The sequence below is a fragment of the Eleutherodactylus coqui genome, chromosome 1 (assembly GCF_035609145.1).
Source record: "Eleutherodactylus coqui strain aEleCoq1 chromosome 1, aEleCoq1.hap1, whole genome shotgun sequence".
In the NCBI taxonomy this organism is placed as follows: Eukaryota; Metazoa; Chordata; class Amphibia; order Anura; family Eleutherodactylidae; genus Eleutherodactylus; species Eleutherodactylus coqui.
This window is the reverse complement of record NC_089837.1, coordinates 476148296-476173283: the sequence shown is the minus strand read 5'-3', so window position 1 is coordinate 476173283 and position 24988 is coordinate 476148296. Positions and strand designations below refer to the sequence as shown.

At 45.3% G+C, this 24988-nt stretch overlaps 1 protein-coding gene across 1 annotated transcript; it reads right to left on the bottom strand.

Annotated features, from left to right (window-relative positions):
- Nucleotides 1–7453: 7453 nt before the first annotated feature.
- On the bottom strand, nt 7454–18159 carry LOC136586452 (retinol dehydrogenase 7-like). The gene is made up of 4 exons (XM_066584544.1): nt 17832–18159; nt 10935–11193; nt 8856–9019; nt 7454–7727 (listed from the first exon to the last, which is right to left on the bottom strand). The coding sequence occupies exons 1-4, from the start codon at nt 18142–18144 to the stop codon at nt 7507–7509; spliced, it is 957 nt and encodes a 318-aa protein (XP_066440641.1). The 5' UTR covers nt 18145–18159; the 3' UTR covers nt 7454–7506.
- Between the last annotated feature and the right edge of the window lie 6829 nt (nt 18160–24988).

The window sequence follows — 24988 nt, the reverse complement described above, 5'->3', positions numbered from 1 at the left end:
CGGGGTCCTAATAGAAAGGAATTGGATCTCTCCGATCCATCTGGCGGAAGTGATGGCAACTAGAAAGGCAACCTTATAGGAGAGGATCTTTACTGATAGATCTTCCAGGGGCTCAAAGGGGTGTGCGCAGAGGGCCTGCAAAACAAGGTTCAGGTCCCATGGGGGCATGGTTTCCCTTATAAAGGGGTGGAGTCTGACTGCCCCTTTAAGATATTTTTTAATTAGCCTATGGTCGCCTAAGGGGAAGTCAAAGAAAGCCCCAAGGGCGGCTACCTGGACCTTAAGGGTACCAGGTCTTAGCCCCATGTCCAATCCATCCTGTAGGAACTCCAATATCTTGTTAATGTCGGGCTGTTGGAGGTCATGAATACTATGCCCCAACCACCTAGAGAAGGTATCCCACACCCTAGAGTATATATTTCTGGTGGATTTTTTGAGGCTCTCACATAAAGTAGTGGTCACCCTCCCTGATAGGCCCTGGCTCAGGTATTTTACCCGCTCAGCTTCCAGGCCGCCAGTCTGAACTGTCGGACCTTTGGGCATATCAGGGGACCCTGCTGAAGGAGGTTGTCTCTCTGCAGCAGATGTAGAGGATCCTGTGTCGAGAGAGCGGCCAGGAGCGGGAACCAGGGTCTCTTGGGCCAGAATGAAGCCACCAGGATAACGGAGCCTGGGGACCCCTGAATTTTCCTTAGGACCAGAGGGATCAGGGGGATAGGTGGGAAGGCATATGCAAGGTCCCAATCCCAAGCCTGAGACACTGCGTCTATTCCCAGGGAGCCCTCGTCTGCTCCCCTGGAGAAAAACCGGGGACACTTTGTGTTCTCCCGAGAGGCGAACAAGTCCACCTTTGGTGTCCCCCATCTTTCTATAATTAGCTGGAATGCGTGTGGATGTAGAGTCCACTCCCCGGGGTCTATCTTCCTGCAGCTGAGATAGTTTGCCATGGAGTTCTCTGGGCCCCTTACGTGGAATGCTGTGACGGAAGGTGTCCGCTGCTCTATCCACCCGAGAACTTTCGCCGCCAGGTCTTGGAGTTGGGGGTTCCGCGTGGATCCCTGGTGGCGAATGAGGGACACAGTTGTTATGTTATCCGAAAAGATCTTAATGGGTCTACCCCTGATCTCTGTCTTGAGACCCCGAATGGCCTTCCAGACAGCGCAAAGTTCTTTGTAGTTGGAGGATTGAGTAGCTTCCTCCCGATTCCAGCCCCCTTGGACGTAATGACGGCCTAAGTGGGCCCCCCAGCCAGTTGCACTCGCGTCAGTAAAGATGGATACTGGGGATGCGGGGTACCAAACCATGGCTCTGGCAAGGTTGGAAATAGTCATCCACCACTCCAAGGAGGACTTTATTTTGTGGGTAAGGACGACTCTCCGATCCAGGGAAGCGGGAGATTTATCCCAGTTGCTCAGGATAAAGTCTTGGAGAGTTCTACAATGTGACTGGGCCCAAGGGACTACACCGATGCAAGATGTCATGAGGCCGAGGACCCTCATGCCTCTCCTAAGGGAGACTTTGGTGGTTAGAAAAAGTGCCCGACACTCCTGGATCGCTTTTTGCCTTTCTAGGGGAAGGGAAGAACACTGGCGGTGTGAGTCCAGAATAACGCCCAGGAATTTTTTCTTTTGTTCGGGCAGAAGACTGGATTTAATGGAGTTGATGATCCAGCCTAATGACTCGAACAGACGGAGTGGGAGGTTGACCTGGAACCGGAGTTCTGAAGCCGATCCTGCTACGATTAGGAAATAGTCGAGGTATGGGACAATCAACACCTTGTCAGTCGTTAGTGCCGCCACCATCTCTAACACCAGTTTGGAGAACACCCGGGGTGCAGAGGAAATCCCGAACGGCAGGCACGTAAATTGGAAGTGAGAGACTGACCCATCTATCACCAGGGCAAATCGCAGAAACTGCTGGGAATCTGCGTGTATAGGGACATGGTAGTAGGCGTCCTTTAAGTCCACGGTGGCCATGACACTTAATTGCAATTAAGGGGATTGCTGACCGCACCGATTCCATTTTAAATCTTTGATATGAGATAGATTTAGTCAGGAATTTCAGAATAATTATGGTTCTATAGGACCCGTTAGGTTTTTTGACGAGAAACAAGGGGGAGTAGCACCCCTTGAACAGTTCTTCTGTGGGAACCCGAGTGATGGCCCCTAGGGACAACAGCTCCTGCACCCCCAACTGGAGGGCCTGAGCAGACGAGGGTGACTGGCAGGGGATGACCACGAACCTCCGGGGAGGAAAATTCAATTTTATAGCCTTCCGAGACTAGGCGTAGGGCCCAGTTATTGGAGGTCACCTCACTCCATTTATGGGCGAACCCCCTCAGCCTACTCCCTACTTGTAGGATCCTGGAGGGCGGATTCTCACCCTTTCCGCCTTTGGGATAGGACCAGCATCCGGTTTTCCCTTTCCCCTTGTATGTTCTAGAGGGAACAAAGGGAGGAGGGTAGGAGGAGTAAGGCCGCTTGAAGGATTTCTCCGATGGTAGTCCCTGGCTCTTATCCGATGCCTTCTCTAGGAGTGTATCCAAGGAAGGCCCAAAGATTCTGTGTCCTTGGAAGGGCAGGGAACAGAGCCTGTTCTTCGAAGCGTTATCCCCTGTCCAGGCCTTAACCCAGACGGCCCTCCTGGCTGTGTTCGAGAGGGCTGCTGAACAGGCCCCGAACCTCACCGACTCCACAGAGGCGTCTGCCAGGAAGCCGGTTGCCTGCTGGAGGAGGGGAAGGCAGTTGGAGATGTCTTCCCTAGAGCCCCTCTGAGAAATCAACGTCTGGGAGTTGGTCCAACCAGACCGTCATAGATCTTGCCACAGATGTGGCAGTGATGTTGGCTTTAACGGTCAGGGCCGCAGTCTCCCAGGCCTTTTTCATTGCAGAATCCACGCTGGTGTCTAGTGGATCCCGCAGTTGGGAAATGTCCTCAAAGGGGAGGGCTGCTTTCTTTGAGACCCTGGCAACCGCCAGATGTACCCTATGGACGGTTTCCAGGAACTCGATCTCTTCTGGTGTGAAGACCATCCGATCCTTAAATTCTTTGGACAGGAAGAATTTCTGTTCTGCCTGCTTCCACTCTGTCAGGATCAGCTGTTTTAAGATGTCATTAACTGGAAATGACGGTTTTGGCTGCGGTATGAGCCCCCGGAACAGGCTATCCTGAAAGGATGGCTGCTGCGGCACCTCTTCCTCCACCTGCATGGTGCGTCGGACCGCGGTTAACAGCTGACCCAGGTGCAAGGAAAAGAAATACTTCCTTGCATCCTCCATAGGCGGCATGGATTCTAAGGGAGAATCTTCTAGGAGTCCTTCCTCAGAGTCCGCCTCCTCCATTCGAGTCCGCCTTACCCTTTTCGTGGGGGGGCGGCAGAGAAAGCGATGAGAGAGAGGCTTCAATCTCCTCGTGGATCATGGATCGGATGTCCGACATGCCAGAGGAGTCCTCTTCACGGACCACTTTCTCCATACAGCCCGCACATAGTGGCTTGGTGTGGCCCTCTTCTAGCCGCCGCAAGCAAACTGGACATTTGCGCACTCGCTTTTTGGCCTCTTTAACCTTTTGTGCATCTCTGTCCTAAGAGACGGAGACAGCAAAAAGGACTTCCAGCACTTGATACTTGTTTTTCTCCTTCCTCCCCCCGGTACAAGACCCAAAAGAGGTCTACTCACCAGCAGGCTGCTTTCAGCGTCCTCTCTGACTGACATCTTCAGTAAGGTGCAGACAGGAGACATGCAGGGGAATCCACTGTAGAGATGAGCGAACGTACTCGGTAAGGCCGATTTCGCAATCGAGCACCGCGATTTTCGAGTACTTCACTACTCGGGTGGAAAGTACTCGGGGGCGCTGTGGGGCGGGGGAGGCGTGGTGATGCGGGGGGGGGGGGGGGGGGGTAGCAGCGCGGAACAGGTGGGAGATTTCTCTCTCTCCCTCTCCCCCCCACTCCCCTCTGCAACCCCAGGCTCACCCACAGCACCCCTGAGTACTTTTCACCCGATTAGTGAAGTACTCGAAAATCACGGTGCTCGATTGCGAAATCAGCCTTACCGAGTACGTTCGCTCATCTCTAGAATCCAGCTTTTAAATTTTCAAATTTGGCGCCGACACGCCTCCTTTAAGCGAGGCCCCCCCGTGTCGTGGCCACGCTGACGTCACGCCGCCGCGCCGGACCCGGGGGATACGCCGCATACACAGGGACGCCGACCGGACCTGCACCCGAGCACCTCCATCAACGCTGGCATACCTGTCTTGCTGTGCTGGATCCCCGCTGGAGACGCCGGCGTTCCAAGCCCTCCAGGTACCGGGCTGCTTCTACCAGTATGACTAACCTCTGGGCAGCGTACTGGGGGAGGATTTTCCCACAGGGGGAACCGTGCAAGCCCTGCCAGCCCGAACAGAGAGTCGTCCCCCCACGGGCAGACAGGCTGCATGGGAGTCTTCTTTCTTCATTCACCTCCAGCATACACCTGGAGGCTCCGCTTGGACTGTCCTGTAGGGACAGGAAGACACTGGTGAGTCGGTGGTGGGAGTTATCTTTTGTATTTTCCGCTTCCTGTCCCAACAGGTGTCCAGCGGACAACCTCCAGGTGTATGCTGTCAGGATGACGAGGGGGAAGTAGAATAATGGTCTATGGGTTTTTTTTGTCTGGCCGAAATATGCATGCAAATTATGGAAGTATGTACAAAGCCATTGAAATAAATTGGTTCTATTTTCTACTTATGATGTTGGCCTTATATAGAGCACAGTCTTCCCTCACAGACATACATAGAAATCATAGCACGCCATAGCAAAAATCCTTGAAGACCGACAGATTATATTGCTAAAATAAAAGTATATTATGTCAAAATAGCGCCATAATATATAAGACACAGTGTTATGATTAACTATTTTATGGATTATCTAATCTGCAGTCTGTCCCAAAATCCAAGTTTTTCTTCTGGGTATAGGATTTTATAATAGAACAGTCATACCTCTTTCGTCTCCTTCTCCTTTCACTGGTTTCCAGTTTCGCTGATTTTTCTTGAAAGAATTCTGCCTCTTTCGACAGCTGCTTCTTAGTTCGCCGGTGGCCGCCAGTCCATGTGACGTCCCTGCTGACGTCACAGCCATTCATGGATTGCTCCAATCACAGCCATTCATAGATTAATTTCTGTGAGTGGATTATTCCAACGCTAGCTGTGATTTCAATCCCCCGTAACTAGCAAGTGGCTTTACCAGCCTGGCAAACCTGTACGGAGCTCCAGAGAGCAGCCCCTGGAACACCTGCAAGGTTAAGTATATTGATTTATTTTCTCTCTCAGGCAGTGTAGCTAGGGCAGAATGAGAGTGTTGTACAGCGTTTAGTGCTGCAATGAAAAAGCAGTGCTAAACACTGTACAAAAATGTGGTTTGGTGTGTTTTTTGAAATGTCTAGAACAAATCAATTGGCTTTACATTGATTCCTATGGAACTTATTGCCTCTAGTTTCAAATTTAGCCGAGTGCTTGCGGATGGATTACCATTAGAGATAAGCGAGCATGCTCGGATGAAGCAGTTACTCAAGTGAGCATCGCTCTTCTCGAGTAACTGCTTACTGGTCCGAGCAGGCTCGGGGGATGGGGGGGTGCGGGGAAAGTGAGAGTGATCTCTCTCCCCACCTCCTGCCGCCCCCTCGAGCCTGCTCGGACCAGTAAGCAGTTACGCGAGAAGAGCGATGCTCGCTCGAGTTTCTGCTTTATCCGAGCATGCTCGCTCATCTCTAATTACCAACGAAACTAGAGGTTTGACTGTACTACGAGGCTGTATTTTCATGGACTTTAGCGAGTTGTGCCTGATATTCTCAGGTTCAACTCTTATTGCAGAGCACATCAACATCCTGCAAGTCATTTTCCATGCAAGTTCTGTGAGTTTTTCTTTAAATTTAAAATAAAGCTACCAGGATCTGAGTTCTCTCATGTGTCCAAATTCATCAACAATGATCATCAGAGGAAAAAAACAAGAAAAACATTTTCTGTATGAAGTCACCACTGTGCTCTTTCTTCGAACACAGCCCTGTTTTAGCTTCATTTATATTCCAAAGCAGGACAAAGAAAGGTGTAGTGTCCAATCATGGTAGACAAACTCCCTAAATGCAGCAACCATTACAAATACTAACACTGATGACATAATGTGATGCGTTACTTACTTCAGAAGAGTAAAGGAATGGGGATACAATGACTAAATATGGTCTCTAGGAAATGTTCAAACATCTCCACTATAAGAATAGCTCAGTCAGGGCTGTGCTGCTTTAACAGCTTCAGACTAAGGTTTTATTTCCACGAGCGCATATACGCCGCATTTTCACGCCCGGGCACATATACAGTACCTATGTGAAGCATTAGTTTCCAATAAAGCCATTCATATGGGCGAATATACGGCACGTAAATAACACCAGCAGCGTGAAAAATATAACATACGCAGCCGGCGCATATATGCTCAGCCAAAAGATAGTTCTGGAACTATTTTTTGGCCAATATATACCGGCGGGTCCTAAAAACTCCTATGGGAGCAGGGAAGGAGAAGGGAGGAGGCATTTTTGTAGCATCCAACGCTAGGAAAAGCTTACAGGTGCCTCTATATAGGCATCCCGAGGTTTTTGGCAGAGCGAGGATTTTCCAGGGTGTGGCGTATTTTTTCGTGTGAATGGACGAGAAAATGCTGGCCGAGATCGCGGAAAAACGCCCATTCAGGCACTTATACGGAGCAGGCGTGCAAACGTAAAAAAAGCCCGTCGCCATACATCTGCTTGTGGGAAAAAGCGCTAAGGGTCTGTTTACACCAAACGATATATTGTTTGAAAGAGCGAATGATGTCAGAGTTTGTTGCGGCAGCCTGTTTATACAGGCAGATACATCGTTGACTCATTCAAACTAGAAGCCATTCAGTCGTTTCTCATTCACTGTGTAAGCGAGTGACAATGACCGGTCAGTATTTAAAGCGAACGATTAGTGAACGGGCTGATTTTTATGCTGCAAAAAATGATCAATGAACGAGAAGCGAAAGATTTATCGTTCGTCATTCGACCGTTGGCTGCGTTTACACTGAACGAATATTGTTCAATTTCACTCGTTTGAATGATACATTCCGTGTAAAAGAGCCTTAAGCTATATTAACCCTTTGAACAACAAGGGTAACAGAAAACTCTTAAGACTTTTACAGGCCCATGCATACAATCACATTACAGACCTCATTTTTCCATTTACGTGTTGTATCTCTACGTCATATAGATGTGATGTATTCCTACCTAGAAGAACTCAAGCAGCACAATCAGATATAGAATATGAATCAATTCAAAGCAGGCATTCTTCCTAAACATTTATCACAATTATACACATTATCAGGGTGACATCAGTGGAGCGAGACAACCCGGCACCCAATAAGGTTGAGAATGAAGGTTAGACGTAATAGAGATGAAAGTTACTCCCCACTAAAATTCCCCCACTGGTGACCTTTATCTCATGCGTGACTGAGATATCAAAAGTCTATCTAAGATAGTATGCTGGTTTAGGTGATGATCGACAGAGCAGATAATCAGATACGACAGTAGGTAGGTAAGACACTGGTATGTAATACAGCTTGCAGTCCCGGCCCGGAGAATATCTTGCCCATGGATGTACAGCAGTCAGGGCATGCTCCATGCAGTCCGTGACATAGTGGATTTTTGGGCTACCTGTCCCAATCAGATGAATAAGGTTCTGGATATCTGTGTGTACAAGTAAAACTAATGTAAACATTATAGACATCACAGAACGCGGCAAATAAGTCTAGAAAAATATATATGCCCTTTCACAGAAGACTCTCTAAAATTAATTATTTTATTGAAAAAAACTCTAAAAACGTGAACACTACAGGCACAAAGCAATACTGTGGGATCGAATATGGATGTAATATCAATCCATGTTCAATAAACAACGAACAATTTAAATAAAAGGGAACCGTAATTCGTTCCTTCCCTGGGTCAGATAGCACCCCAATTCATAGTTTCGCCACAATAATTCCCTTATAATGAATATTTATGAGATGGGAAGAAAATGTGGAATATAGATACCAAAAGTAGAGGGTCAGGGATCTGGGTTAAGAAACGTACCAGAACCCAAACCCTAAAATATAAGCTCTGAATTAGACTGTTTTCTATCTCTACGCGTTTCACCACAAATTTTGTGGATCTTCAGGAGATGAAGAGGAGCTATATATGAAAAATAGTGATATCCTGATATAGATGATCAAAACTATTATTTTAAGGTGGTGACCTTGTATAACAAATGGTAACGGGTAAAGTCCTGATATAAATGAGGACTAGATCAATACAGTGAGTAATCTAACCCTTTGAGTTTCAAAATTAAAAAAGGTAAATCAGCCTCTTTAATGCGATAAACCCCCTAAGGTGTAGGAATGTGTATTTGATAAGGATTCCTAAAACATATAGGCTGACTGTTCCCGACTCAGTCAGGTAATGCAGTCTCATGAGACAGGGCCACCCAACTCCGAAGGCCATTCGCCGTTGTTAATGGCGAATAGTCGACGCTTGTGTGGGTCCCCTGAATACAATCCTGTTCCCTTAAGAAATGGTCTCAAGAGTACCTACAACACCCTTCCCTCATCTCCTAAATAGATATTAGGGGACGATTAGGAGCCAACCCGTGTAAGAGTCGGTCCTAGGTCTATCGGATAATGAATATCAGAGGCAAAGAGGTTTCTCCTATGTACGAGTGTCCCTAGTTTAAGGGGAACAAAAACAAAAAAAGAGGCATAGCCCGTGGCCCTGAAGGTAGGCCAGGGAAAGTTTATAGACATAGATAACATAAAAGCCTTTTCTAATAGAATGCCTCACATTTCTGGTAGTACTGTTCACCGAAGTAATCTTTGATTTGTGACGGAAGATTTGACCACAGATGCTCCACAGGCTTCATATGAGTTTCTGTCATGCACATTGGTGTCTTGAAAGCTCCAGGTTCAATTATTGAGACCTTCACTCCAAAATCACGAAGCTCCCTTCTGCAGAGAGGATACAAAACATAAGAGAACTACCTCAAATTATATCCTCACAGACAGAAGTTTCCAAGTGTAAGCAAAAGCCATCGCAAGACCAGATTTTTCAGTATTTGTAGTCGGTATAAAAAAAAAAAAAAAAAAATAATAAACTAGGATGTTAATTGGAATGATTTAGAATAGTCCTTAAGAATAGTGGTGCAGCTCCAAACAAAGTTTGGACTTATTGAGACCACAGGATTGTGAGATTTTATTTAAAAAGGGAAGACAGCATTTTGGTTTGCATAATGCAAAGCAAACAAGATACAAAGTCACAATTTCATGGTATTTTTCCTGTGTGAGGCCAAAGTCACACGGGCGTTTTTTCCCACGATTTGCGGATCGCATAACAGATGCGGATCCGCAAATCGCGTGACCGGGGCCGACGATTCGCTGAAAAATCTGCACCTAGCAGGGTTTTCAGCAAAAGGGCCCGATCAAAGAGCGCTGCCCGCTATCCTCTGTCACAGCTGTGGCAGAGGAGAACGATGTTCGCCCATTGAATTCCATGGAGTCGACAATACAGCTGGCTCCATTGAAAGCAATGGGCTACCGGCAAACGCTGTATGAATTTTCGGGGAAGGGCTTAAAATATAAGCCTTTCCCTGAAAAGCATCCCGCAAAAGTGTAAAAATAAAAAATGTATACTCACCTTTTTTCTGCAGCCGGAGTTCAGCCGCGTCCAGCCCGCAGTTCTCCTGAACTGCTCTCTGTAGTATTCAGCAGGTGGGGATTTGCTGCCTCTGGTTGGTCATAGCCCTCACCAATCAGAGGCAGCTCTCACTCACCCATTCATGAAACATAAGGATGAGATCTCATCACCACTAGAGATGAGTGAGCATACTCCCTAAGGCAAACTGCTCGAGCGAGTAGTGCCTTATTAGAGTACCTGCCCGCTCCTCTCTAAAGATTCGGCTGCCGGTGGGGGGCGGGGAGGGAAGAGATCTCTCTCTCTCCCTCTCTCCCCCCCGCTCACCGCCGCATCTCACCTCTCACCCGCGTCGGCAGCCGAATCTTTGGAGACGATCGGGCAGGTACTCGAATAAGGCACTACTCGCTCGAGTAATTTGCCTTAGCGAGTATGCTCGCTCTTCTCTAATCACCACACAATTAAAGAAAGGCGGAATTACCTGTGGTGGAGAATTTTTCTAGTCATGGACACAACGTAGAACATATGAAAGTCACTATATTAAAAGGCCATTTCAAATCACAAAGCCATAGAAAAACTTTGGAGTACAAATTTATAACCACCTTTGACACTTTCAACAGAGGCCTACATTTTTCAAGAGGGTTCAGGCATAACTGGGAAGTAAGAGAAATCTTTAACATAGATAACACCAATTCAGAGACCATAAAACTTTCACATCCTTATTGGTGGACTAATTAAGTATTTACTCCTGTACTCATCCTGTTCTGGTATTTTTTTTAAGAGCAAATAATCACACGTCTGTGCCTTTTCATATGTAGGTATATATAGATGCATGTTCAGATCTATTCCATAAGGGCTTATTCAGACGACCGTATATCGGCAGCATATTCACAACGGCCGATATATGGTGTCCCTCTCTGCAGGGGGGGGGGGGGGGGGGGGAGCTCAGTGCACTGCTCCCGACTCTTCCAGCCTCCTCCCCCTGCACCCTGCAGAGCGGGATGCCGTATATCAGCCGGCGTGAATTCACGGCCGATATACGGTCGTCTGAATAAGCCCTAAGCCTGAGGAAGAACCCGAAGTAGGTTTGAAAGCTTGCATAAACATCATGTATTTTTGTTAGCCAATAAAAAGGTATTATATCTACCAAGATTACTTGGTTTTTCTAACTGAGAACAATCAGATCCGTTTCACTTTTTCACTTTGAAAAGCTAGAATGTACTAGACCCTTACCTGAGACTATCAGACAAGGCTTCAACTCCAAACTTAGATGGACAATATCCTCCTCCAACAACAGCCAGTCTTCCAAAACAACTTGAAACATTTACAATTCGTCCTCTTGCTTTTATTATGAGAGGCAGAAAGTTCACTGTCACATCAAAGGGACCCAGTAAATTTACATTCAGCACCTTAGCAAAATGTGCTTTGGTTTGCCATGCGTTAGGAGACACTGGAGCTGCAATACCAGCATTGTTCACAAGACCCCATAAACCTGAAAAATAAAAAGATGATGGTTAAAGGAAGTCTGTCACCTAATTTTTTTTTTTTTTTTTTTAAACTTTGTCTTTATTGAACAGGTCAGGACAAACACTTGACATTACAGTAATTTGCTGGATATCTTCTCTTTACATGGATGTTTATATTATTTATATTAAACATAACAAACGAAACATTAAAATAAGTTACGTACATTAAATCAAAGTCTTGACCCATTATGACCACAGATATTTTTTGGTCTACTGACCTGTACCTTTGAAGATCTTCATCGTGGAGTCCCCACATGGCTACGGCACGACCTAAATGTATCACCCTAAATGGGTATGTCCCCTGTTATCATTTGTTCCTGGAACCAACAAGTGTAATAGAAGCAGTCTCTTAGTTTGTCTTTTACCCTTTGTGGTAGTAGTTTAATAAAGCTCCCCCAAGTTTCAAAGAAGGCTTGTACCATCTTTTCCTTGAAAAGTGATGTCTCCGCCCAGTCCATCTGGAACAGGAACGCTAGTTTGTCCAGGAACAGCCTGAATGGGGGCCCTGTTGGTTGAATCCATGTTTGTAGGATGGCTTTCAGACCCGCCAGTGTAGTAATTTCCTAACGCCTCTTGAGCACCGATATGTTTCAGGGTCCAAGTACCCAAATATTGCCCATGTTGGTTCTTGTGGGCAGAAGTTCGTCAGGTGTGTTTTTATGTATTCCCTTATTCGTGTCCAGAAAGCCTGTATTACGGGGCATGTCCACAAGCTGTGATATAGGTTTGCATGAGGTGCCTGACAATTGAAGCATTTTGAAGTGGCATAGATTCCTATATGGAATCCCCTGCTTGGGGTTATGTATGACCTATGGGCGATTTGTAGCCTCACCTCCAGAAACCTTGCTGATGGTAGGTATCTGTGTGCTGAGGTCAGTGATTGCATTATCAGTGCTGAGGTGAAGTCTGGGTTATCCAGGGCCCATTTTCCAATCCCCAGGTCTAAGTCATCTTGCTCTCTCATGTTTCTTATTGCCCTATACAGCTTGGAGATCATGCCCTGTGGCCCTGTTTTTTTAGTTATCCATGTGTCTCCTGTCTGTACCCAATCAGGTTCTCGGAGTTTTGGTATAAGTTCTGTCACCTAATTTTATAGTGATACAAGCAGATGACACAGTTACATGTGAGCAGCTATGATGAAGTCATAGATACATTTATTAGTTTCCAGTGCATTACCATTTCTGAGATATTAACTGGGTTGATCAGGGAAACGCAGTGGATCTAGTATTTCTTGACTTTAGTCAAGCATTTGACAAAGTATCTAATACCATACTTATTGAAAAAAATGACCAAGGCAACTGTTAGGTAGATTCACAACTGGGTGAGTGATCCTACTCGATGAGTGGTCATAAATGGCTATCCCTCCTAGCTTTGTGTCGTTGGCAAATTTGACCAGTTTCCTATCAATTCCCTCCTCCAGATCATTTATAAAAATGACAAAACTGAGCCTTGGACAGAGACAGAGAGAGACAGAGTTCAAAAAGATCTAGGAAAGCTTGAACAGCGGGCAGTGACTAACTGAATGATATTTAACAAGGAGAAATGCAAAGTCCTACTTCTGGGCAAGAAAAAAAACAAACAAAAAACACATACAGATGGGAGGGATTAGGCTAACCAGCAGCACATGTGAAAAAGACTTGGGTATACTAATAGATCATAGACTGAACATGAGTCAACAATGTGATGCAGCAGCCAAGAAGGCAAACACAATTCTGTGATGTATTAAGAGAAGCATAGAGTCTAGATCACGTGAGGTCATTATCCCCCTCTACTCTTCCTTAATCAGACCTCATCTAGAATACTGTGACCAGTTCTGGGCACCCCACTTTAAAAAAAGACAGACAAATTGGAGCATGTTCAGAGAAGAGTTACTAAGATGGTGAGCAGTCTGCAAATCATGTCCTATGAGGAACGGTTAAAGGATCTGGGAAGGTTTAGCTTGCAAAATAGAAGACTGAGAGTAGACTTAATAGCTCTCTACAAATATCTGAAGGGCTGTCACAGTGCAGAGGGGTCAGCCCTATTCTCATTTGCACAAGCAATGTGATGAAACTGAAAGGGAGGAGATACAAATTAGATATTAGAAGAAAAACTGACAGTGAGGGTGATCAATGAGTGGGACAGGTTACCATGGGAGGTGGTGAGTTCTCCTTCAATCGAAGTGTTCAAACAAAGGCTGGACAGATATCTGTCTGGGATGATTTAATGAATCCTGCACTGAGCAGAGGGTTTGACCCGATGACCCTGGAGGTCCCTTCCAACTCTACCATTCTAGGATTCTAACTTCGTCCTACGAAGTAGGCAAGGTAAAAAAAAGTAATGCAGTGTGATATGGGGGTGCGATTTCCCATTGTTTTTGGACTTTCGGGTAAAAGTATTGCCTAAATCTAAACAGCATAATATGATAACTACTGATAATTTGCCTTATGCTGAAAGCAGCAAAATTGCAGACATTGAGAAGAAATGTGTTAACTTTCCATTGCATGTCTTGGCTGTAGACGTTGAGGATCTTTCTCCAGCTCAGGGTATGTCTGAACGAGATGTTTCACAGGAAAACTTTGGGACTGCACATTTGAGGGATTCCACTCTCGCAAATACCAGAGAGAATATTATGGTCATGAACGGTGTGCCACAAGAACGAGGTGCCAACCAGTGGTTTCCCCACTTTTCCATGACAGTATATATATTTTATATTGAAAGCCTTCCCTCACTGAGTGACTCGCCACTAATTCTCTAACTTCCCGATGTCGTCCAAACATCAAATTTGGCAGGAGCATTCTTTAGGTCCTAAATAGGAAAAGGAAAGGGATCACAACTCGAAAATTCCCTGCCAAGGGCAAAAGTATTAGCACCCCTGTGTAAATGTACCTAATCTAATTCTCTAACTTCCTGGTGTCGTGCAAACATGAAATTTGGCACAACTGTTCTTTAGGTCCTAAATAGGAAAAGTAAAGGGGTCACAATTCGATTATTCAATGCTAATTGCAAAAGTATGTGCACCCCTATGTAATGTTACTTCTCAGTGTCGGACAAGCGTGAAATTTGATGCAAGTATTCTTTAGGTCCTAAATGAGGAGAGTGGGAGGGGTGGCATATTCTGCAGAGGTACATCTGTACACATGCTGCCTGAGGAGAATCTAACTCTCCTCTATGTGTATACAAATATTATTCCTCAGTTACTCTAAAGTAACCCTGACGTCATAAAATTTTCTGTGCAAACACGTAAACACCTGTATCAAATTAACTCGGGCGACGCCAGGTATATCAGCTAGTCATATATATAAGAAACTAAAATTGATGAGCAAGTAGTTGAACAACTGGTCGTACCCAGGTCATATAGACAGAAGGTCCTGGATACCAGTGCATAGTCATGTATTTGGGGGGGAGACACTTGGAGATTGATACAACCCAGAACAGAGTCCTACAAAAGGTCCTACTGGCCAGCTATATACAAAGAAATAAAGGAATATTTTAAATTTTGCCCAATGTGTCAGAGGACCGCCCCAGTCTTACATTTTCACAGCCCATTAATTACCCTCCCTATTATCGAGGTGCTATTTGAAAGAAGAAGTGGGATGGATCTTGTGGGTCCCATTATCAAATCAGCAAGAGGACATCAATATTTCCTGGTGGTGCTAAATTATGCTACATGATATCCTGAAACTGTCCCTTCAAAAAAAAATAAAAAATATTACCACCAAAAGTATTGCACAGGAGTTGTCCCTTATGTTTTCTAGGACAGGGATTCCTAAAGAGCTCCTTTCAAATCAAGCATATATGCATCTCTGTGTACCACTCTCAGACAGATTGATTAGTGGAGAGATTTAACAAGACTCTAAAGCAAATGGTAAAGAGAATAGTAGTCAAAGATGGTCATAACTGGGACCATCTGTTATCATACCTAATGTTTTCTATTAGAGAAGCACCACAGGCGCTTACCGGGTTCTCTCCCTTTGAGTTGGTCGTCACCCAAAGGGGCTGCTAGACATAGCCATAGAGACATGGGAAACAGTCAACTCCCTACAAGAGTATTATGCATGTGGCACAGATGCAGGACTGCATTGCTACTATAATGCCTATTGTCAGGGAACACCTGCAGAAGACACAAAAGGCCAAGAACAGAGTGTATAATTGGTCTGCCAAGGTTAGACATTTTGACCTTGGGGACCGAGTCCTGGTCTTGGTACCTGCAGAGGAAAGCAAATTTCTCGCCAAGTGGCAAGGTCCCTATGAAATAGTAGAGGGTTGGAGACATAAATTATAAAGTACACCAACCAGGGAGAAGAAAGCCTTACCACATCTACCATGTTAATTTAATTAAGCTCTGGAAGTATAGGGGAACCATTCGGTGCCTCAGGTGTTAGGGAGGAAAATGTGTATCAACCTTTTTCCACAGCTAGAATAGGAGATTTACTCTCAGTGGACCAACAACAACAAAAGGCCAAAGAGTTTCTACAGAGTAATTAGGCATAACATAACTGAGCCTGGTATGAAAGTAAACCTAAAACCATACAGGATACCGGAAGTGCGTAGAGAAGCAATCTCTGCCGAGGTCAATTGCATGCTTGAGCTAGGAGTAATTGAGGAGCCAAAGAGTACGTGGTCAAACCCCATTGTTTTGATTCCCAAACCAAATAGCACTTGTAGGTCCTGTAATGATTTCAGAAAGCTAAAAAAAAAAAAAAAAATCTCCAAGCTCGATGCTTACCACAAGCCATGGGTGAATGAGCTGAGTGAGAGATTAGGCAATACCAGATACATTACCACCCTTGATCTTACTAAAGGGTACTGGCAAATAAATTTGACGGATAGAGCCAAAGAGAAAACCACGTTTGCCACCCCAGATTGTTTGTTCCAATACGCAAATATGCCATTCAGACCTTGGCTACATCATTGGCAGATGTGTAATCAAACCACGGGTCAATAATGTGGATACCATACAGAGTTGGGCTAGACCTTTGACTAACAAACAGGTCAGAGCTTTTCTGGGCATCATCGCAGAATTATGACAAATTTTGCTTTCGTAGCTGCACCATTGACTGACTTGACTAAAAGGTCAGAAGTCAGTGATGCTAACGTGGACTCCAGAGGCAGAGGAAACTTTTAAGAGCCTGAAGTCTGCTTTGTGCCAACAGCCAGTACTAAATCACCCCTGACTTCACTGAAGAGTTTATTATGCAGACAGATGCTTCTGACACAGGTTTGGGTGCAGTGTTATCACAATCGATAAATGGTGAAGAACATCCAATGATGTACTTAAAGGGGTTGTCCCGCGCCGAAACTGTTTTTTTTTTTTTAACCCCCCCCCCCCCCCCCCCCCCCCCCGTTCGGCGCGAGACAACCCCGATGCAGGGGTTAAAAAAAACAAACCGCACAGCGCTTACCTGAATCCCGGCGGTCCGGCGTCTTCATACTCACCTGCTGAAGATGGCCGCCGGGGTCTGTTCCCTCCGTGGACCGCAGCTCTTCTGTGCGGTCCATTGCCGATTCCAGCCTCCTGATTGGCTGGAATCGGCACGTGACGGGGCGGAGCTACACGGAGCCGGCATTCTGCACGAGCGGCCCCATTGAAGACAGCAGAAGACCCGGACTGCGCAAGCGCGGCTAATTTGGCCATCAGAGGCCGAAAATTAGTCGGCACCATGGAGACGAGGACGCCAGCAACAGAGCAGGTAAGTATAAAACTTTTGATAACTTCTGTATGGCTCATAATTAATGCACAATGTATATTACAAAGTGCATTAATATGGCCATACAGAAGTGTATAGACCCACTTGCTGCCGCGGGACAACCCCTTTAAGTTGGAAGTTGTTCCCTGCCGAGAAAAATTATGCCATCATGGACGTGGAATGGGAGTATTCAGCAGTTAAGTGGGCACTGGAGGCATTAAAAGATTATCTCCTGGGTAGAAAATTTAGGTTGATTTCTGACCATGCTCCCTGAACCTGGATGAAGCAAAACAGAGAAAAACACAAGGGTGATAAGATGGTTCTTGTCATTACAGAACTTTAATTTTGCCCTTGAGTACAGACGCTGCAAATCTCAGGGTAATGCCGATGTGCTATCTAGGGTGCACTGCATGGTGGCTAAAACTGCCCAGCTCTCTGGTCTGGAGAAGGAAGGGGGGGGGGAGGGATAAAGATATGTAGACATGTGCTAAAAAAAAAAAAAAAATAAAAAAAAGTACCGAAATGTGTGTACATTTCACACAAATGCTTAGCCTGGGTAAGATAAAACTCCTTAGGTCTAGGTCTTCCTTCTGGATCCCAGTGAGCTCGGCTGGGTCCACTGAGGTAAATCACTGGGACATAAAAGGCTACAGGTTCAGGCAGTCAGAGTCTGGAAGGAGCACATCTACCCTGGTGGACTTCTGCTGCTTGTTGACCATTGCTGCATGTTACTAGTAAGGACTAATGCCCATGGCCGGATTTCTGCCGTGTTTTAAATCTACGGCGTTATGCTGCAGCTATTAGGAATATTCTGCTAGCGGAGTCAACCACGGCCATGGGCATGAGGCCTAAGTGAGAGAACTACTGTTTAGTTAGCGCCTTGACAGGCAAGTGTTTGTTTTGCTATTTATATGTGAAGTATTGTTTTATCTTACCTGCATCTCCAACAATATCAGTGGCCCACTTGGCAGCTGAGCTCACACTTTCACTGTCTGTAACATCTAACATTACAGTTTGCAGTCGACTTGATGCCTCCTTCTTCAGGTTTTCGGCCCCTTTCTCCGTTAGGCACGCTGCCAGCACTTTCATTCCACGTTTGTCCAGTTGTTTGGCCAACAGATTCCCAAATCCGCTATCACATCCGGTAATGAAGACATATTTATCAGAGAGATTCTCCAGGATGTGACTCTGTCTGTACCATCTGTACAGGAGAAGGAGACCCACGAACACCAGCAGGAGGAGCCACATGACCGAATATCACAGTTACCTAAAAAAGCAATGCAATAGATGCTAGCCATCATATTTTTTATATCTAACTAGCTTACCCGTCGCGCGTTGCTGCGAAGACAGACATTCATTCATTCGTTTTTATATATCTAGATAACAACCAATCACAGCGCAGCTTTCATGTTACCTCAGTGGTATAATATATAACAACCAATCACAGCGCAGCTTTCATGTTACCTTAGCAGTATAAAATATAACAACCAATCACAGCGCAGCTTTCATGTTACCTGAGCAGTAAGAGAAATAACAACCAATCACAGCGCAACTTGTATTCTGCCTCAGCAATATAAAAAATAGCAACCAATCACAGCGCAGCTTTCATGTTACCTCTGCGGTATTATATATAGCAACCAATCACAGCGCAGCTTTAATGTTACCTCAGTGGTATAATATATAACAACAAATCGCAGCACAGCTTTCATGCAACCTCAGTAGTATAAGTAGCCACCAATCACAGCACAGCTTTCATGCAACCTCAGTAGTATAAGTAGCCACCAATCACAGCACAGCTTTCATGTTACCTCAGCAGTATAAGAAGTATCCACCAATCACAGCACAGCTTTCATGTTACCTCAGCAGTATAAGTATCCACCAATCACAGCACAGCTTTCATTTTACCTCAGCATTCTCAATATGCAGCAATTGTCTTGCAAAACGTTCGGCGGATGCATCATTTTGTAGTTGAACACGCATCCCGTTGCTCGTAATGCCTTTTGCTTTCGTGCTTGAGATGGAAATCAAACGATCTTTGTCTGGGGGGCATAACTGTCGACGATGCTCGCACGCAGCCCACCTATCGTAGGATAGTTGTACTATGCCTATAATCTTCCCAGGAGTGTACTCAGCAACTTCCCAAAGTCTCATGGCAATTGGATGAATGGTGCAGTAATGCATAAAGGACAGACAGACATACATTCATTTATATATATCAGGAAGTGAGAGAATTAGATTCCGTACGTAAAATTTGGACGCTAATTGTTTTACGCTTAGAATTGAATAATCGAGTTGGGACCCATTAGCGTTTCCTATTTATGACATATTCAATGCCCGTGCCAAATTTCAAGTTTCTATGTGAGAAAATTACATTCCGTACGTAAAATTTGGACGCTAATTCTTTGGCGCTTAGAATTGAATAATCGAGTTTGGACCCATTAGCTTTTCCTATTTATGACATAATCAATGCTCGTGCCAAATTTCATGTTTCTACAACATCGGGAAGTGAGAGAATTAGTGGCAATGATGGAAATCAAACGATCTACGTGGGGGGTCGTAACTGTCGATGACGCTCGCACGCGCGCCATTTATCGTTGCATAAATGTACTATGCCTATAATCTTCCCAGGAGTGTAATCAACAACTTCCCAAAGTTTCATGGCGATCGGATGAATGGTGTAGTAGCGCATAAAAGGACAAACAGACAGACATTCAATTTTATATATATAGACTAGCTTACCCGTCGCTGCGAAGACAGACAGACAGACATTCAATTTTATATATATATAGATGACCACATTCCATTCTTTGCACCAGAACAATGCTGCTGTTCATTAATAGTCAATCATGTCTTTCTGTATTATTCGGAGAGACACGTCTGCATCATAAGGGCTGGGCGGCCATATAGAACCGCATCGCAGGCTACTGGTTATGTACCCCTGCCTTAGGGCCATTTTACATGGTCCGATAAGTCATTCAGTGTAAACGCATGCCCTGCCTGACCGACAAACAAATTAAAATGTGTAAATGCATGCAGGGAAAAAAAAAAAAGGAACACTACAGATCGGCATCTGCGTCCGACAAGCCGTCCCATGTTAAGGTCCCTTAGTCCCAGATACTATTTACATATAGAAGATGACAATTTATTTAACTTGCACTTTTTCTTATTTGTCTTCGTCAATAAACTAAATCAAGGTCTCTCATCTAGGGTTGTCTTTCTTTCTCACCCACACTGAGGAAATGAGTGGATCTAGGAAAGTTGGGTTCCTCAGAAAATCTGCAATAATAGGCTTTATTCACACGAGCGCATATATGCGCCTACGTCACTACGTTTTCACGCCCTGCCGATATACGCGACCATCTGAGGCATCGGTTTCCAATGCATTCGTTCACACGGGCTAGTTTACGGTATCGTTGCACCATAAGAAAATGGAACATGTGCGACCGAAATCTGCGCCGGCGATTATATGCTGGGTAAAAAGATAGTTCTGGTTCTATCATTCAACCGATATACATCGGCGGCTCATTCTGAGGATTTAAGATGAGCGAGGGCTTTCCGGGCGGTGACAAATTTTTTCACTTAAACGTCGCACCCAGTCGTGTGAATGGACAAGAAAACGCTAATTATCTTTGGCCGTCATTGCGGGGGAAAAAAAATAAATGAATAGACCATTCATGCAAATTTACGGCACGGACGAGAGAACGTAAAGACGCATACGCTCGTGTGAAGGAGCCCATATGCCGAGTCTTCTGATGAGTTTATCTTCTAGGCTATAATTGATATGTAATAGTAAGTACATTGGTAAAGGTACTTCTTGTATTCCACTCTAAGGGCTCTTTTACGTTCACTTGTATGCACTGTGAATTCGCATGAATGGGCTCCTTTCCACGATGAAGTCCTGAGCTTCATTAGCATTTTTTCATCCATTCACACGACTAGGCACGGCGTATTAGCGAAAAAAAAAAAAAAAAAATACGCTGCAGCCTGGAAATCCCTTGCTCAGCATAAATCCTCGGAATGGCTAGACAAAGGCTCCTAGCTTAGGGGCCAAAACGTCGAACCTTCAAAGCGAGTTTTGGGAAGAATAAAGACATTGTTTTACCCTGGATGCGGTCAGACATCTCTCTATATAAGTATTCGGAATGACTTCTAACGCCTAAATAGAGGCACATTACAGATGGAATCGTTCGCAATTTCAAACAGCTAAATCGAGCCGCCATGTGCCGGCTGCAAGACATTTTTGCTTGCGACTTCGAAAGATACTTTTACAGTTAATAAAACTGGGACTATCAAGGACTGTAACGACTAAATTAGGAGCTTTCCTTTGCAGTAAACAGACATGTCGAAGTATACTTCGAAGTTGTGAGCAAAAATGTCTTGCAGGCAGCAGCGCAATGGGGCTCCTAATTCTCTATTTCGAAGACCCTTGATGGCACCATTGGGGTTTAGCAGGCCAGGGCAACAGTGTCATGGTCTGGGGAGCATTTTTTCTGGCATGGCCTAGGACTGTTGGTCATTATATCACTATCCTTGAATGGTGAATGCTACTTGGCCCTGTTAGCGGACCATCTGCACCCATATCTTCAGGAAGTCTTCCCTGACCACAGTGCCGATGACAATGCTCATCAAGCTCGGATCACTAGGGAGGAACACGTCAATTAATTTTCCCCACTGCCTTTGTCACCAAACCTCCCTATCCTCAGGATAGGTTATCAGTTGTTGATCAGCTAGGACCGCTGCTCAGAACCCCAGTCGATCATATTATTGGGCAAAGCTGCCAGTGCTGCCATTCACAGGGTCTGAGCAGAAGCTGCTGCTCTGACTCCTTTGTAGTGGCAAGAATTTGTAATTAAAGGCTGGGGTCTTAATAAAATCAGTCGGAGCTGAAACTGCAGTTAGAAGCCTGACCACTACCCCTGGGTAAAAGCAGCAGCTTTCACTCCGACCCCTCGATCAGCTGATTAGCCAAGGTCCCAAGGATAGGTCAGCAATAGTATTTTCCTAGAAAACCCTTTTAATACCAGGCAAGCACAACCACAATGGCACTTCGCTTCTGAGTCAGGATAATTAACAATTGCCCATAAGGCAAACGGAGAGCCAAAACAGGTTTCCCTAACAATTAAGTAATTTTATTTAATAAAAAGTTATGTCTTAACCCTTTCCAATCCAATTTTGGATTCAGGGTTTCCTAAAAGGCTTTCTCTCTCTGCTGTTATACAACGTTGCCATCTGCTGGCTAAAGCCAGTGTGCGTGCGCCAGAGAGGCTCCGACAGCAGAGTGGCTGGCAATAGATGGTAAGAATACCCTGTTGGACATCTTTTGACATTGGAGCTGTACAAGCTTCAATCAGAATGTAGGAAGACATCAGACAGTGGATTGGAAAGGGTTAACTGACTTACTGACACAGGAGAGCAAACATGTGCACCAACCTCAGCATGCAGGGAGCCAATGCACACCTGTGGAGGATACAGATGAGACAGCCACTCACACAACCTCTTAATATAGGGAGGGGGGTGGCTGCTTGGTGTATACTCCTGCACAGAGTAGATACAAAGTGTCAGACCATCCTGATACATGTAGTGTTGTGTGAGTGGCAGTCGCATCGGTGTCCTCCACAGGTGTAATTGGCCCCCTCATTTAGCAGTATGGCTGCCTGCATGCTGAGGTGGTGCACATGTTTGCCCTCCTGTAACAGTAAGTATATGGCTATTTCCATTGATTGTTTAACTGTTAGTTAAACCTATTTTGGTTCCCCTTTGCCTTCTGGACAAAATTGTTCAATAGTCAATTTATCACAGATTAGTTTCTCTGGAGTCTCTTTTCTAGTTATTAGGATGATATAACAGACACTTGGAACAGTCGGCTAGAACCATATTTTGCCCAACTACACTATCACGGCATATACAGGGTTTTCTCTTAGGCCGGCTGCACGTGACCAGGTCGGATTCCACATATAGAATCCCGCAGCGAAATCCAACCCTGTGCCAAGCCGACATCTGTGCTTACCTGTCTTTTCTTCTTGTCTGTACTGCGGATGGTCCGCTCGGCGAGCTGTCGGATATGCGCAGTACAGATTTTACAACACCGTCGCTAGGCAATTATGCGGGTACTTGTGACCTTTCTGCAGTGTCATTGCACAAGGTCTGAGGGTCAACCGGCTTCCATTGACTCCAATGGAAGCCGTCCGTTTGGAATCTGCTCTAAAAAAAAAAAAAAGCATGCTGCGATCCTTTCTCCCCTCGCGGTAACCACAATTGGTTTCCACAAGTGCGCAGGAAGAATCCCTTTTCCATAGCATGCTATGGAAGATATTTGCAGTGAAATCCGGTATTGGACGCCGCCCCAGATTCTGCAATGCTAATCCAGCCATGTGCAGCCAGCCTTACTGTGTTTGGCTAGTAACTGGTTGATAAATATTGATACATAGTAATAAACATAATATTTACTTGACCCGGGTGACTACCCACTAGCATTTGCAAATTGGCTGCATTTTTTCCCCCAGGTATCTATGGTGCTTTCTAATGCTGAAAACACATTGCGGCAATTTACAGCGAAATCACAATTTTGTGCAATGCAATTTTAACATTAACAAGTCCCATAGACCCCTGGCGAAAAAAAACGCTGCGAATTTCGCAGTGAAAACGAACTGTAGTGGGTAGTGCTCTGAGCTCCCACCCCCCTCTCTGCACCTTTACACTATTTGCAATGAGAGGAGCCGGGACGGGGGTGGGGCTAAGTTCTGGGAATTAGCCCCGCCCCGTCCCACCTCACCTCATTGAAAATAGTGCAAAGGGGTGGAGAGGAGGCAGAGAGGGGGCGGGAGCTCAGAGCACTGCTCCCGGCTCTTCCAGCCTCCACCCCCTGCAGAGAGGGACGCTGTATATCGGCCGGCGTGAATACCCTTAGGCTGCTTTCACACTCGCATTAGAGCTCAGATCAGGATTTATGTCTTGGATCCATTTTTGAAGGAGAGAAATTGTAATAAAACAGATGACGGATCCGTTTATTTCCTCATTGACTGCAATAGGGTTTTAACCCTTTCCAATCCACTGTCTGACGTCTAAAGACATTCTGATTGAAGGCTGGCTGTACAGTTTCCGATGTTGGAAGAGATCCGGCAGGATATTCTTACTGTATATTACTGGCTGTTCTGTTGTCAGGGGCCTCTCCAGCATGTCCAATACCACAGTACTGGCTCTAGCCAGCAGGTGGTACCATTGTATGATGGCAGAAAGAGAAACCTCACTAGGAAACCCTGAATCCAAAATTGGATTGCAAAGGGTTAAAACAAGCAAAGCAAATGGAAAGGCTTTCGCTTGCTTCCCTTCGGCCAGGTTTCCGCTTATTTGGACTGAAAAGTGCAGCAGACTGGGCTATTCTCCAGTCGAAAAAATTTTTCGCTTTTAAAAACCCAATTGAAATCAATAGGGAAGTAGACGGATCAGTTTTTTCAGTTTTATTTCATTTTCTCTTCTCCAAAAAACAGAGCTAAGTGCTAAAAACCCTGAACTGAGCCCTGAGGCTGCTTTCACATGGCCGAGAAAATAGTGCGAGATCTGTGCTTTACAAAACACATAAATCTTGCACGAATATGAACCCCACTCTTTTGAATGGGGTCATATACATGAGTTTTTCCCGCATTAAATTGTGGATTAGGGGGGGGGGGGGGGGGGGGAAACCCTTCCCCCGGCCACACACACTCACATTCACTTCCCCTCCCCTGTCCTATCTTTGGGCGTTCTCTCGGGACACCTCGCCCATCGTTATCAATGGGACCGGGAAAAAAAGTGGGATGCGATGTGATGTTTCCCATCGAAGACAATGGGAAACACTTGTCAATCCTACTTCCCTGAAGTGACGGGAAGCGGTTTTGACAGAGAAACACCTTGCATCCGGGGGGGCATCACACGTTCCGAGGGTGGGTTTCACGACCTGATATCGCTCTCGCCAGTGTGAAATTAGCCTAATAGCAGTAACAATATAACATGCTATTTACATTGACACATTGTAATACTCACTGGATACAGAATAGTGTAAGATATCTGCTCTATGGCGTATATGCTGCAGCTAGTCGCTCAGGAACTCATTTAA